We start from the raw sequence: 15,972 nt of genomic DNA, 5'->3' as shown, positions 1-15,972 counted from the left end.
TAAATTGCGGAAGAAATGATTGATGTGTGAATCGCAAAAGGTTCGTCACGGAGCAGCGGAAAGATACAGAAGAACTCTTCAGGAAAAAAAGGTATGAAGCATATATTATTCTTCTTACATATGAACTGTAAAAATATCCCGTGCGATAAGTCTGATACAACATGATTCAGTTTACACGTCAATATCATGTCCCCCTGGCTAAACAACATACATACGATTTATATGTTTATTATCTGTCTGTTAAAAGAACAATATCTTACATCCACTAGATAACACATGACACGTTTTAATATATCATCTCCTCAAATATAAACCAATAAAAAAAAAAAAAAAAAATATACAACACCTGCCTACTACCATTTTTTTTTTTGTTAAATCATTCGTTAACATCTATTCTGATGACACGACCATCTATGACACATCAAAGGCTGTAAATGACAAAGTTCTCTCTGATTCTCTCTCCTCTGATCTTGAGCAAGTGGTACAATGGGGGAAGAGGTGGCTGGTTATTTTTAATGCATGTAAAACCAAGCTCCTATCCTTACATCATCAACGTTCTGATCCCCATCTTGCATCAATTGAAATGGATGGCTCTCGTCTTGGAGAGGCTCCATGTTTTGACAAGCTTCTGGGCTTGACCTTTATTCCTGATCTGAAATGGAACACGTACATCAAATCTGTTGCAAAGGTCGCTAGAAAAATGGTGGGATCCTTCTACGACTCCAGTAGATATCTCACTGTTGATGCAATTCTCTATCTTTATAAAAGCCAAGTACGTCCAAGGATGGAGTACTGCTGCCATATCTGGGCAGGAGCTGCTAAAAACAGCCTATCCTGCTTTGACAGAGTACAAAATAGATTTCGTAGCCTAGTGGGGGATGCCCTTTTCTCTTCCCTGCAACCTCTCTCCCACAGAAGAGACGTTGCGAGCCTATCCTTGTTTTATCGTTATTTTCATGGGAAGTGCTCGTCTGAGCTCCAATCTCTGGTCCCCCCTCGCCAATCTTTAACGAAAACCACCCGTCTAGCTGAAACCACTGTCAGTAATTTTCCCCACTCTTTATCTGTGCCTAAATCAAAACGTAGATTCCATGAACAAAGCTTCTTTCTTAGAAGTGCACGCCTATAGAACTCTCTTCTGTTTGCCTGTTTCCCACCTGACTACAACTTGGATGTCTTCAAGTCCACAAGTCCAACATAAACAAATTCCTGATAAACCGCTCCCTTAAATAAGACACTTTATCAAATCTCCATTACTAATGATTACTACGATATTGTCCCATTGATTTCTGTACACACAATAACCCTTATCCCCGAGTGGCCTCCGGGCCTTGATAAGTATTGATTTCCATGTTAAAAAAAAAAAAAAAAAAAAAAAAACACACACACACACACACACACACACACACCTCCAAACATCCGGGCACCCAGGCTAGTATTACTATGTAATTGATAATAAACCAATTTGTATAGTACTATTATTGTTTGCATTTACATGCAAAAAAATTATTTTTTTAATAAGACAAAATTTAATTTTGCAGTTGAGATGTGGTATGAATGTTTTGATTGTTTGGCCAATTAATTTCATCATGGGTTTTATTGGCACAATGTTTCAGTCGTTGAAACCTATGACCTTCATCGGGTGTGAAATTTATGTTTTTTTCTCAACTAAAGAAAAGAGAGGTTAGCTCTGCATTGCAAGAAATCCGACCGTGGGTTTGAAGGTAAATCATAAAAAATGTTCAATCTTCAGGGGTCACTAAAATATTTTTTTAAGACTTTCCTATAATTCAGTTTCAACCGAATTGCGAATATTAGTGAAAAAAATGTTTTATAAAACAGCGCATACACATCCCTCATGTGTTTTTGTTTTCTTTAAAAACTAGCCTGGGTGTCCAGCATTGCTCGGGTGTTTGGAGATGTGTGTTTAGAAAAAAAAAGAAAAAAAAAGTGGTAGTAGACAGGTAGGCTCGAACCTGTACCGTGAAGGAGGAAAAGAATGTGAAAAAAAAAAAATGTGACGTCTTTGCTGTTGCGTTCATCGCCAAACCGGAAATGACAAAGGTTTAAATTAAGGCTAGTCAATCAAAAAGAGGGGTATGACTTTTGAAAATATCGGCGAAAAAAGCTGCCCCTCCTTGTAGAAAAGTGCTCAGTTGAGGATGAAGGAATTAATATTTTTAGCCAATTTTTCGATATTTGTCATCCGAAGGGTAGAGCTTCAAAATGATACCAATCTCGTAAAAATCTGCTGCCTATGTCGAAAGTTTTAGGCAGACATACAAACATAGATATGTAATCAAAAAAATTTGTGTAGACCCTCGAGTTTGACAGAAAGATTCCTGAGTTTGATAAAATGCTTTTGAAGAATGTCGGAGTTTACAAAAGACAAAACATTGTGAGAACATAAGAGTGGAAGAATAAAATTGTCGCTCTAGAAAAGACAAAATGATTCCATTTCCATTTGATGAAAACCGGTTTTCTTTTTTTGCTGCAGTTGACCAGTTGTGTACAAATCCCAAGAGTGATAGGAGCCTTCTATCATGTCTGAAAGTGACACAATGTTTAACAAGCGAGATCGGAGATGCGACACTGTACAACTCATGCTCTCTACCGATCCAAGTTATGATAACAGGACCATTGCCAGCACCCTCAAAATGCAAATACACAGTACCCATGATGCTTATGTCCCTGATAGTAGCCCCCTACAACAAAGTGGCAATGTGCCTTGTTTGGGGTGAAAATGTAATAAAAAAAGAAAAAAAAAAACCTACTAGTTGGCCAGTTGTATACAAATCCCAAGAGTGATAGGAGCCTTCTATTAGGTCTGAAAGTGACACAATGTTTAACAAGCGAGATCATAGATGTGCCATTGTACAACTCGTGCTCTCTACCGATCCAAGTTATGATAACAGGAATCTGAACAGAATTTCAAACGGAACCCATTATTTTGTCCATGGGGGTAGCATGCTCTCGTTCTGTCAACCATAACTGGATAGAGGTCCTAAGTAATTTGCAATTATATTTTTTGTCACCCATACTGAGAATCAAACTTTCAACATTCAGGAGAATATCACTTTTACAATTGATTTTTCTAAGTACCCTGACCCTGACCCTAACTCTGACCCTGACCACTGCACCATGGGTACTTGCAAATTACTTAGAGCCTCTATCCAGTCATTCTTTACATAATATTCTAGAAATATTTAACTAATTGTGACATGATATAGCAGATAACATTGCTTAATGTTGAAATTGACAAAAAACAGTAAGTAGTTATCTCACTACTGATGCAATTCTCTATCTATATAAAAGCCAAGTACGTCCAAGGAACGAATACTGCTGCCATATCTGGGCAGGAGCTGCTAAAAACAGCCTATCCTGCCTTGACAGAGTAAAAAATAAACTTCGTGGCTTAGTAGGGGATGCCCTTTTCTCTACAGAAGAGACGCTGCGAGCCTATCCTTGTTTTATCGTTATTTCCATGGCAGGTGCTCGTCTGAGCTACAATCTCTGGTCCCCCCTTGCCAATCTTTCACGAAAAACACCCGTCTAGCTGAATCCACTGTGAAAAATTTCCCCCACTCTTTATCTGTGCCTAAATCAAAACGTGGATTCCATGAACAAAGCTTCTTTCTTAGAACTGCGTGTCTGTGGAACTCTGTTCCGTCTGCCTGCTTCCCACCTGACTACAACTTGGATGTGTTCAAGTCCAACGTTAACAAATTCCTAATGAACCGCCCCCTTAAGTAAACACTTCATCAAATCTCCACACTAACGTAATGTACTTGCAATAACCCTTATCCCTGAGTGGCTTCCGGGCCTTGATTAGTGGTGACCACTGTGTAAAAAAAAAAAAAAAAAGAAAAAATTGTTTTTTAATAAAAACTCAATTCTTTGGCTGTTGGATTTCGCTATAATAATGAAGACGTACCCAATTTTATTAATATAGGAAAATCATTGGAAAATAGCCAATCAGATTCCCCATGCATGTAAACATACAAGGGAGACAACTGAGTTAAGAATTTAAGACTTGACAATGAAAATTGAAAAAAAAAAATACACACCATCTTTTCTGGCCAATTCTATAGCTTCTTTTGACTCTTTCAGATTTCCTCCCGTTATCATCATCTGAAATTGTTTAAAATTTTATTTTAGTGCTAAAAAATGACAACAGAAAATTTAAGACATTTAAGTATTTATCCAGTTTTACTTCAATATTAAAAGCAAATTATAATTGCATGAAAAACCTTATATGCTTACATATTAAGATTTAAAAAAATGTGGTACACCACAGTTTTTACTTTTATAAAATCAAATTTCATTGGCAACCAATTTCTAGTCATATTATTACGCCTTTCTTTTTGATACAAGCGCATCATAACGCAACGAATATGTGAAATGCAGCTGTTAAACTTTTGAATGACACGTGAAATGCTAAGTTGTTGATCAAAACAGGAGACGCTAAAACCATGAAATAAGTGTATTGAATAATGAGGTCTCACATCAGTGACGAGGGCTGATACACCGAAACGTCATCAAGAGGTAGGCCCCAAAACGGTGCATATTCTCTTCTGATGATCCAACATTATTTGGAGACCTAAATGACTTACCTTGGAAATAAAAAACAATCAATAAACTTTATTATATATATGTTTTTACATAGGAGTCACCACTTATCAACGCCCAGATGCCACTCAAAGATAATGGTTAATCAGTGCATGGTAGTCAATGGGACAATATCGTAGTAATCGTCGTTAATAGTGGAAATTTGGTAAATTGGATTACTTAAGGGGATGATTCATCAAGAACTTGTTCATGTTGGACTTGAAGACAACCATATTGTAGTCAGCTGGAAAGCAGGCAAACGGAAGAGAGTTCTACAAGTGTGCAGTTCTAAGAAAGAAGCTTTGTTCATGGAATCTACATTTAGGTTTAGGCACAGATGAAGAATCGCAAAAATTATTGGTAGTGGTTTCAACTAGACGAGTGTTTTTTGTGAAAGTTTGGCAAGGGAGGACTATCGATTGGAGCTCAGATGAGCATTTGTCATGAAAAACTTTTTTCTTTTTTTTACAAGGTAGTCACCATTTATCAAGGCCTGGAAGCCACTCGGGGATAAGGGTTATTGCGTGTACAGTACGTTAGTATTGGAGATTTGATAAAGTGTCTTACTTAAAGGGGCGGTTCATCAGGAATTTGTTTACATTGGACTTGAATACATCCAGATTTTAGTCAGGTGGGAAACAGGCAACCAGAATATAGTTCCACAGACATGCACTTCTAAGAAAGAAGCTTTGTTCATGGAATCTACATTTTGATTTTGGCACAGATAAGGAGTGGGGAAAACTTTTGACAGTGGTTTCAGCTAGACGGGTGTTTATCGTGAAAGATTGGCAAGGGGGGACCAGAGATTGGAGCTCAGACGAGCACCTGCCATGGTAGTGACGCTGATCGCTGGAAAAATAGTTGGATCACTCTATCGCTCCAGTGTTATGGAGAAGTCTGGGCAAGCAAAAAGAACACAATAAGTCCATCCCAAGAATAAGGTGACCTATAATAGAGTTATGGAGAGGTGTCCGGGCAATTCCAGGAATAAGGTGACCTGTAATAGTGTCACGGAGGTGTGTCCGGGCAATCAAAAGAACACAACAAGAAATCCCGGGATTTAAAGCGACCTATATCCATGATGCATGGGAATGCATAAATATTATGTCAATCAGCCAGAAAAGTTAACCGATACTAAAATAGGTTAGACCAAAACCAGCAAAAAGTACAATAAACAAAGCTGGCGAGAAAAAAGGTCAACAGGTGAAAGGGATATAAATAAAAGAGCAGAGAGAAAAGAGAGAAGACACACAAAGAGACACAAAGCGAAAATACAAGTCGACGCAGAGTTCTGCATCCACCTTCTCCACCAACCTCCACTGCGCTCCAATGTTAGTTGTTACTTTTATTTTGAAGCGTAAAAGTGTAAATAAACAAACCTGTATTGAAAACATAAAAAAACATAAAAAGTGTTCATTTTAACACAAAATAACTTTTTGTTTATACGGCCAAGAGAACTTGACGATCGCAGCCGATTCATATATGTAACACCATTAGATTCTAAACCAGCTTGGAAACCTAGTAGGTGATGTCATTTTCTCTTCTCTGCAACCTCTTGCCTACAGAAGAGACGTTGCAAGCCTGTCTCTGCTCTATCGTTATTTTCATGCCAAGTGCTCGTCTGAACTCCAATCTTTGTTCATGGAATCTGCATTTAGATTTAGGCATAAATAGAGAGTAGGGGAAATCGTATATAATGGTTGTAGCTAGTCGAGTATTTTTTTGTGAAAGTTTGACAAAGGGGGGGGGGCATGTGGGCAAATGCAAGGTAATTGCTGAATCCTTAGCAGATGAGCTTCAGTGGAATGAGTAGTAAACATTGGCCATGAATGCTCTTTAGGCAGTCAATGGCTACACCCAAGATTAAGCTCTCCTTTGGTGAGGAGGCAGGAAAATGTCTGCTCTCAATAAAGCTCTATTTAAATACGACTATAATACTTAGTTTTGTTCATGAATAGACACCCACTGTATGATACCATGCGCCAGTTTAAAAAAAAATTGAAATTTGTACATCTGAATTTATAATTCATGGCTTATGGTAAAAAGATACATCAGATTTAACTGCATAATCAGAAAGAACACACAATTTTACATAAGAATGCCAAGTTTCATGAGAATAGCTGGAAAAATAAATAAATGGTGATGAAATTACCAAATTTCTTGAAAAATGTTGAGGTCCGTAATTTAGCCTACTTTTTCTAAAGAAAAATGTCCACGGAAAAGCCTAAATTTTGGCACTTAAAATTCTCATAACTTTTGAACCTCTGATGGTATTTGCATAATTCAAATGGTTTTCAGCATCTTTTACATAGCTCTTTTCATGCAAGTTGATAAAATAACAATTATCTAAAAAGAAAGCATCAACTTGTAATGCTAATAATAGCCACTGGGATATTCTTCAGGCGATATTACTTATACAAAAATAAAAACAATATTGCATGAAGAAGTCTCTACAGGGTGGAACGATAAAATTGTCGCCCTAGAAAAGATGGCATGATTCCATTTCCATTTGATGAAAACTGTTTTTCTTTTTTTGTTGCATACCATCTACTAATAGGCCAGTTACGTACAAATCCCAGAAGCGATAAGAGCTTTCTATCATGTCTGAAAATGACACAATGTTTCACTTGGATTTAATCTAAAGAAATAAGAAAAACAAAATCATGTCTCACCTTTTGCATCCCCTGGGCAAAGGCACGTTGTAAAACGTCATCCAAATCAGCTGCAGAAATGAATAAAATTTGAAATGTCATAAAACGATTTAATAAAAAAAAATATTGATACTTTTTTAATTAAATAAAAGAAAAACTAAATCAAATATAAAAACTTTGAATAAACAGATAAATATGATTTCTTTTTTTTCTTTTTCAAAGTTGAAACATTTCTTATTAATTTCGGACCATATCAGGTTCATCTTCAGACAGTGAGAGAGTTCTAGTGCCTGTTTTTTTTCCTTGCAAGTAAAATTCTTGTGTTGTTAAGTCAAAGCGAACTCTTCTTGCCAAGCTTTTTAGTGTAAGGGACTAGGATATATAAATACCCCAATCCCGTTACAAAAGAATAATGAAACGAATGGGAATTGAAGGAAACAAAGACTCAATTGATGGATAAGATAAACGTTGTTTATTTGCTGTTGAAAGAAATGAACGTTTTAGTTATAACATGTCCGCGTGTATGTAACCAATGTTCGTTGCAGGACTGGTGTTGTAGCAAGAAAAGGAAATGTGTTTTCATCTCAAGTTCGGGTCACTATTGTTTGTTCGCGCGTGGGAAGAGAAATAAATGTTGTAGGAAAATTGAGAATGGTAGTCCAGCGTGTAGACAAAGAAGAGGATATTAGAGTTGTCATCAGTTAGTAGTCAGCTACGCGAAGGTGTTCTTAGTGGCCAGTAGTAGATGGAGAGAGAAAGAGTGAGAATGTATACATACAGTTTGTTAACTCGTGCCCCATACATAGTCGCAGGGGTGTTGCGTGCGCCTCCCAAAGGGGAGGCGGTTGGTTAGCCCAACCTCTCTAGTCGAGAGCTAGTCCTAAAAAGAGAGGATTAGAAACAGCTTCTCCTTGTTTTATACTCGTTTCCGGAGTGTCTTTTGCGCATGTGTATTTCCTTAGAAAACGGAAGTGACGTCGTCCATGTGTATGTTCGTGTTAGCGTGTGTGAGTACATGTGTATACGTAAGCGTGTGTATATATATACGTGAATGTGAGTGTATGTACGTGAACGTGAATATGTGTACATGTGTGGACGTGGGCGTGTATGTTTGTGTGCGCGTATGTATATGACAGCTTGAAATATGAATGTGTGTTTTGTGTGAGACTTGAAAAAGGCTCGTACATTAGCACATGTTTTTGGAAGCGTCGTTAAGAATTTAAACACTTTGAATAAACAGATAAAACTGTTTTAAGAACATGTTAAACATTTTTTTTTTTTACATAGGCGTCACCACTTATTAAGTTCCAGAGGCCACTGAAGGATAAGAAAAAATGCAAGATATTTTATTAAAAGAAGGACAAAAAATACAATCAATTTCTTTTATTCTGTTTTTAAAGTTGAAACATTTCTTATTAATTTCGGACCATATTAGGTCCATCTTTAGACAGTGAGAGAGTTCTAATGTCTTTTTTCCTTGCAAATAAAATTCTTGTGTTGTTAAGTCCAAAGCGTGTTGCTGTTGTTGTTAAATGCACAGCAAACTCTTCTTGTCAAGCTTTTAAGCACATGTTCGATTTAAAGGTATAAAAATTGGTATTAAAGCTTTTGGAAGCATCATTAAGAATTTAATAACTGTGAATAAACAGATAAAACTGTTTTTAGAAGATGACCTGTTTTTTTTTTAAAGATTTTATAAAAAGAAAGAAAGAAATTTAATCATATTTTTCTTTCTTCTTTTAATAAAATATTTTTGCATGTTTAACATGTTCTAAAAACAGTTTTATCTGTTTATTCAAAATTTTAAAATTCCTAACGATGCTTTCAAGAGCTTTAGTACCAATTTTTATACCTTTAAAGCAAACACATATTAGTAGATGGTATGCAACAATTGAAATGAATGGCTCTCGTCTTCAGGAGGCCTCAAGTTTTGACAAGCTTCTAGGCTTGACCATTACTCCTGATCTTAAATGGAACACGTACATCAAATCTGTTGCCAAGGCCGCTGGAAAAATGGTGGGATCTTTCTATCGATCCGGTAGATATCTCACTGCTGATGCTATTCTCTATCTATATAAGAGCCAGGTACGTCCAAGGATGGAATACTGTTGCCACATCTGGGCAGGAGCTGCTAGAAAGGACTTGGCCTGCCTTGATAGAGTTCAAAATAGACTTCGTAGCCTCATAGGAGATATCCTTTTCTCTTCCTTGCAACCTCTATCTCACAGAAGAGATGTTGCGAGTTTGTCTCTGATGTATCGTTATTTTCATGGAAAGTGTTCGACTGAGCTTCAATCTATGGTCCCCCCTCGCCAAACTTTCACAAGAAACACTCAGACACACTATCAATAATTCCCCCCACTCTTTATCTGTGCCTAAACCTAAATGTAGATTCCATGAACAAAGCTTCTTTCTTAGAACTGCATGCCTGTGGAATTGTCTTCCGTTTTCCTGTTTTCCGGCTGACTACAATATGGTTGTGTTCAAGTCTAACGTAAATAAGTTCTTGATGAGCCGTTCAATATAAGTTATCAAATTTACCAAAGTTTCATTACTAATGATTACTATATTGTCCAATTTCTACTGTACACTCTTTAACCCTTATCCTTGAGTGGCCTCTTGGCCTTGATAAGTGGTGATGCCTATGTAAAAAAAAAAAAAAAAACACATGCTACAAAGGCTTGCAGAGAAGATTTTGCTGACTCCTTGTGCATTCAACAACAACAGCACGTTTTGGACATAACAACACAAGGATTTTACTTGCAAGGAAAAAAAAACAGGCGCTAGAACTCTTTCACTCTTTGAAGATAGACCAGATATCAGTTCCAAAATTAATAAGAAATGTTTCAACTTAAAAAATAAAAATAAATTGGATTATATTTTTCTTCTTTATTATAATAAAATAGTTTTGCATGTTTAACGTGTTTAAAAACAGTTTTATCTGTTTATTCAAAGTTTTTAATTTTCTTAATGATGCTTCCAAGAGCTTTAATACCAATTTTTAAAAACAAATAGTTTTAATTCAGTCGGACATACAGTTATGGCGGTCACACATGCTATGAATCGATATCCCCCCCATCTCTATGCTACATACCACACGCAATGCAGATTGTCAAAATAAATTGTTTTTATATGAAGAAAGAATTTGTCATTTGTTATCAAAAACGCAGCTATACACTCGCTAGCTGTTGTTGAAAACAGTTAAACGTCGTCATTTATATAATTTGAGACATGCTGTGATGCAAAATCAAAAACTCAAAAATATTTTAAATCTATGGCGACAATTCAAAGGCTAGCAATGACCAAGAGCTTTCTGATTTTCCCTCTTTTGATCTTGAGAACATGGTGCAATGGAGAAAAAGGTGGCTGGTTAATTTTAATGCATTGAAAACCAAGCTTCTTTTCTTTCATCATATTTGCTTTGACTCCTACCACATCCCAATTAAAATGAATGACTCTCGTCTTAGGAGGCTCCATGTTTTGACAAGCTTCTGGGACTGATCTTCACTCCTGATCTGAAGTGGAACACATACGTCAAATCTCACTGCCGATGTAATCCTCTATCTGTATAAGAGCCAGGTACGTCCTAAAATGGAGGATTTTTACTACATCTGGGCAGGAAATGCTTGGCACATCCTATCCAGCATTGATAGAGTTCAGAACTGGTTTCAAAACCTAGTAAGTGATGCCCTTTTCTCTTCCCTGCAACCTCTTTCCCACAGAAGAGATGTCATGAGCCTATCTCTGCTCTATTGTTATTTTCATAGCGATTCCATGAACAAAGTTTCTTTCCCAAAACTGCCTGGGGGTGGAACACTGTCCCACTGGCCTGCTTCCCGGTTGAATACAACATGGTAGTCTATAAATTCAATGTAAACAAGTTTTTTTTTTTTTACATGGAGCTCATCACTTATCAAGGCCCGGAAGCCACTCGGGGATAAGGGTTATTGCGTGTACAGTAATCAATGGGATAGTATCGTAGTAATCGTTAGTATTGGAGATTTGATAAAGTGTCTTACTTAAGGGGGCAGTTCATCAGGAATTTGTTTACATTGGACTTGAAGACATCCAAGTTGTAGTCAGGTGGGAAACAGACAACCGGAAGAGAGTTCCACAGGTGGGCACTTTTAAGAAAGAAGCTTTGTTCATGGAATCTACGTTTTGATTTAGGCACAGATAAAGAGTGGGGAAAATTACTGACAGTGGTTTTAGCTAGACGGATGTTTATCGTGAAAGATTGGCGAGGGGAGGAGATCAGAGATTGTATCTCAGACGAGCACTTGCCATGGAAATAAAGATAAAACAATGACAGGTTCACAATGTCTCTTCTGTGGGAGAGAGATTGCAGAGTAAAGAAAAGGGCATCTCCCACTAAGCCACGAAGTCTATTTTGTACTCTGTCAAGGCAGGATAGGCTGTTTTTAGCAGCTCCTGCCCAGATATGGCAGCAGTACTCCATCCTTGGATGTACTTGGCTTTTATATAGATAGAGAATTGCATCAGTAGTGAGATATCCTCCGGAGCGGTAGAAGAATCCCACCATTTTCCCAGCGACCTGGGCAACAGACTTGATGTACATGTTCCATTTCTTGTTAAGTTCTTGTTAAGCCATCCCCATAAATAATCAAATTCTACCAAATTTACACTACCACCTCACATTCATTAATCCTTATCCTTGAGTAGCCTTCGGCCTTTGATAAGTGGTAACTTCCAAGTAAAAAAAAATAATAGATAAGTGCTGATGCATTGTTAAATATGCCAGGACAAACAAGGATGAGAATTGAAGTAACAACTTGCGGACAATGTCAGGTTCCCGAAAAAGAGCAAGCGGGAGAAACCAGCCCAGATTCTGACCTGTGATGTAGACAAGATGGGGAATGGTAAACAAAGGAACAATAGATGCAATTGTAATAAAAACAAATGGTTTTGGGTCAGTCGGCCAGATAGTTTGGAGGTTACGCATGTTATGAATCAGTTTGCCACTCCCCCTCTCTCTCTGCCACATGCCACACGCAATATGTGCAACTGTCTTTATATCAAGAAAAAATTTGTCATTTGTTATTGAAAACACAGCTATACACTTGCTTGCTGTCAAAAGCAGTTAAACGTTGTGGTTTATACATACATTTAATTCCAGACACGCTGTGATGCAAAATCATTAATTAAAAAAAAAATGAACAAATATATTTGCGATAAAAAAAACAAAAATGAAACCTGAGACCCACCTTCATGTTTCTTTGATCCATGGTAAATTCCTTGGTACATCGGATCTAGCGGATCAAGAGAATAAGATGAAAAGATTTCATTATTTACAGATATTTGACGGACAACAATGAAAAATCGAAATGTTATCAATAGAAACATGCGATTCATTGACAAAATAAAAAAATGGGAAGAGGTAGAGTACACATTACTAAGGTGGTAGTTTTTATGATGTTTGAATAAGAGTTTGAGTCCCATCTAAGTCTAAAGGTTTTTGTAACTGGATATTATTATTTATTTTATAAATTTAAAACATTTAAAAACTTTGAATTTTATAAATTTAAAGAATTTATAAACTTTGTATTTTATAAATTTAAAGAAATCAAAAATTTTGTATTATATAAATGTAATGAAATTAAAAATTTTGTATTTTGTAAATTTAAAAAATTTAAAAACTGTATTTTATAGATTTAAAGAATTTAAAAACTGTATTTTATACATTTAAAGAATTTAAAAACTGTATTTTATACATTCAAAGAATTTAAAAACTGTATTTTATACATTTAAAGAATTCAAAAACTGTATTTTATACATTTAAAGAATTTAAAAACTGTATTTTATACATTTAAAGAATTTAAAAACTGTATTTTATACATTTAAAGAATTTAAAAACTATATTTTATACATTTAAAGAATTTAAAAACTAGCAAAAAATAGAAACTAGGTAAAAATGGACACTGACATAAACAGGTATTTTACAAGACTACAAGAAGAATATAAAGAAAAGAAATAAAAAAAATAAATGTTATCAAGTACAAAATATTATCAGGTTCATTTTTAAAATATTATAGCATTTTGCAAACAAAAACGTGATTGGTCGACAAAAAAAATATTTTTAAAGTAGGTAGAATACACATTACTAAGGTGGTAGTTTTTTTATGATGTCAATACCAATGTGAGAATTTCACATAAGTTTAAAGAATTTTTTTTATTTTTAACCTGGATACATATTTTATAAATTTATATATCTATAAAAGTAAGAATGTGTGTGTGAGGACATTTCTCAACCTATATACTCAACAAATTTTTGATCTACAAACTTGAAATTTGGTATATAGAGGATTCAAACATGTGAACATTTTTTAATCCATTTTCATCCAGAAAAGGGGCTGCTAGGGAGTCAAAATTGAAAAATTGATACATGGAGGCTGTCGGATTTTTATCTATGTGCTAACCATATCATGTATGGCACAATCACGTTGACACACCGGTTTTCACCAGATCACCAAAGTTAAGCAACGTTGAGCCTGGCCAGTACCAGATGGGTGACCATTTGGGAAGGCTAGGCGCTGTATTTACGTTCTGGGAAGGTTGGGCATGGAGGCAGCACTCTCACCCTGTAAAAAGAACTCCTTGCTACAAAAACGTCTACAAAAAAAAAAGTTGTAGATGGCTCAAGGGCTATGGAACTGTATCATGACTGCGCATGCGCTAATCTTTCACATTATGTTAAGAATAAGAAGGTTTGAAAACACCTTTTGGAGATCGTGTTCAGTTGGGCCAATGGTTATCGTATTTGACTCACTGTCTTTAGGTTTTGGTTTTGATCTTAGCTCGAGTATTTTTTATTCTTTACTCACAAGAGGCCTCTGTCACATCGATGAAATGTTGCATCCCTCTGCCTGTTCTACAAGTACTTTAACGGTGAATGCTCTGATGAACTGCAAGCACTTATGCCCCCTCAACGTAAATATCCCCCACAAACCTGACAAGCAGCTAAATCCCACTCCTTCACGGTAGAGCTCCCTAGATGTAAGAAAGCCTTCTACTCCAGTAGTTTCTGCCCCAAAACAGCTAGACTTTGGAATTCCCTTCCGGGTCCCTGCTTCCCCAACTGTACTGACATGCAGAAGTTCAAGTGTAACGTGAACCAACATCTTGCTGCCCAACACAGTACCCATGATGCTTATGTCCCTGATAGTAGCCCCCTACAACAAAGTGGCAATATGCCTTGTTTGGGGTGAAAATGTAATACAAAAAAAGAAAAAAAAAGAAAAAAGTGAACTGTTCAGACAAACGTAATACACGCATGCAAAGGTCTCAGTTTCTTTCCGTTTTTACGCCATTTTTTTTTAAGGAACGTAACGTTATGTTTAATACCAGGCAATGCCTGGTACATCTAGTATTTTTTAAATCTATCTATAAAAGTGAAAATGTTTGTGTTATGTCTGTCTGTGTACATTCCCTACTAAGTAACTCTGTCGATTTTCGATCTACAAACTCGAAATTTGACATACAGGGTATTGAGATGTGGGAAAATATTTTTAATCGGGTTTCGGCCAGAAATTTTGCTGTTAAGGGGTCAAAGTTCAACGATTTGACCTTTGAGAACTCTACCAAATTCCTCTGCCAATTTTGGATCTAAACACTTGAAATCTTAGATGTAGTTTACTTGGACATGGATCTAACTTTATAGTTTGATTTGAGCCTAAAACAATAAATGTTAAAGGGTTAAAATTGGGGTCAAAGTAAAAAATTTTTTATCTCTGCTGTCTCTAACAAATAAGTCAGCCAATTTTTGGTCTAAACATTTGAAATTTTACATAAAAGGTATTCAGACTTTCAGTAACTTTTTAATCAGTTTTTGGGAAAAATTTGGCTGCCAAGAGGTCAAAGTTGAATGAGTTGACCTTTGCAGATTCTACCAAACTCCTCCGCCTGTTTTGGGTTTAAACACTTGAAATTTTAGATTAAGACACTTGGATATGGGTCAGACATTTCAATTTGATTTAAGCCCAAAATAATAAGTGTTAAGGGGTCAAAATTAGGGTCAAAGTAAAAGAAAATTTGACCTCTGCGGTTTCTAGCAACTTTTCTCTATGGTAGTTAAGGAAGCCTATTATATAGAAAAGCATTACCATACATATACACACTTTTTAATATATACATATGCACATAAAGTTATGAACAGTATATAGGGCCCAAATAAAGCCGGGCGGAACTGCTAGTATATATAGAAAAGTCAGAATGTGTGTGTGTGTGTGTGTGTGTGTGTGTGTGTGTGTGTGTGTGTTTGTGTGTGAGGACACTTCTCAACCTATACCCTCAACAAATTTTTGATATACAGACTTAAAATTTGATATATAGGGTATTCAGACACGTGGGACATTTTTTAATCCATTTTCATCCAGGAAAAGGGCTACAAAGGGGTCAAAAATTGAAAAATTGGTATGTGGTGGTCATCAGATTTTTATCTGTTTGTCAACTGTTTCGTGATTAATCATCTACATGACGAAGTTTGAAAACACTTTTTAACGATCCTGGCGAACTGGTCTAACAGTTATCGTACTTGACTCACTGGCTTTTAGGCTCACAGGTTTGATCTCAGCTCGAGTATTTTTCTTTTTTATTTATAAGAAATGAACTTTTTAGAAAAGACAGAATACTCGCATGCACCTGCCTCAGTTTCTTTCCGTTTTTATTTTTACTTCATTTTTATTTTAAAGGAATT

The 15,972-nt window shown here is 36.1% G+C and overlaps 1 protein-coding gene across 2 annotated transcripts in view; it reads right to left on the bottom strand.

Annotated features, from left to right (window-relative positions):
• LOC145287733 (deoxyribonuclease TATDN1-like) overlaps positions 1–15,972 on the bottom strand; it is a 53,309-nt gene that overhangs the window by 19,723 nt on the left and 17,614 nt on the right. For both annotated transcript variants that reach the window (XM_080135495.1, XM_080135496.1), the window contains exons 3-5: positions 12,485–12,529; positions 7,281–7,330; positions 4,068–4,131 (exon numbers count right to left, since the gene is read on the bottom strand). In XM_080135495.1, the coding sequence (XP_079991621.1) occupies positions 4,068–4,131; positions 7,281–7,330; positions 12,485–12,529 (159 nt within the window). The remainder of the gene's footprint in view (positions 1–4,067; positions 4,132–7,280; positions 7,331–12,484; positions 12,530–15,972) is intronic.

This window comes from Euprymna scolopes, chromosome 11 (assembly GCF_053919585.1).
Source record: "Euprymna scolopes isolate OS-2025 chromosome 11, ASM5391958v1, whole genome shotgun sequence".
In the NCBI taxonomy this organism is placed as follows: domain Eukaryota; kingdom Metazoa; phylum Mollusca; class Cephalopoda; order Sepiida; family Sepiolidae; genus Euprymna; species Euprymna scolopes.
Note: the sequence above shows the minus strand (reverse complement) of the source record. Positions and strands in the feature narration are given on the sequence as shown.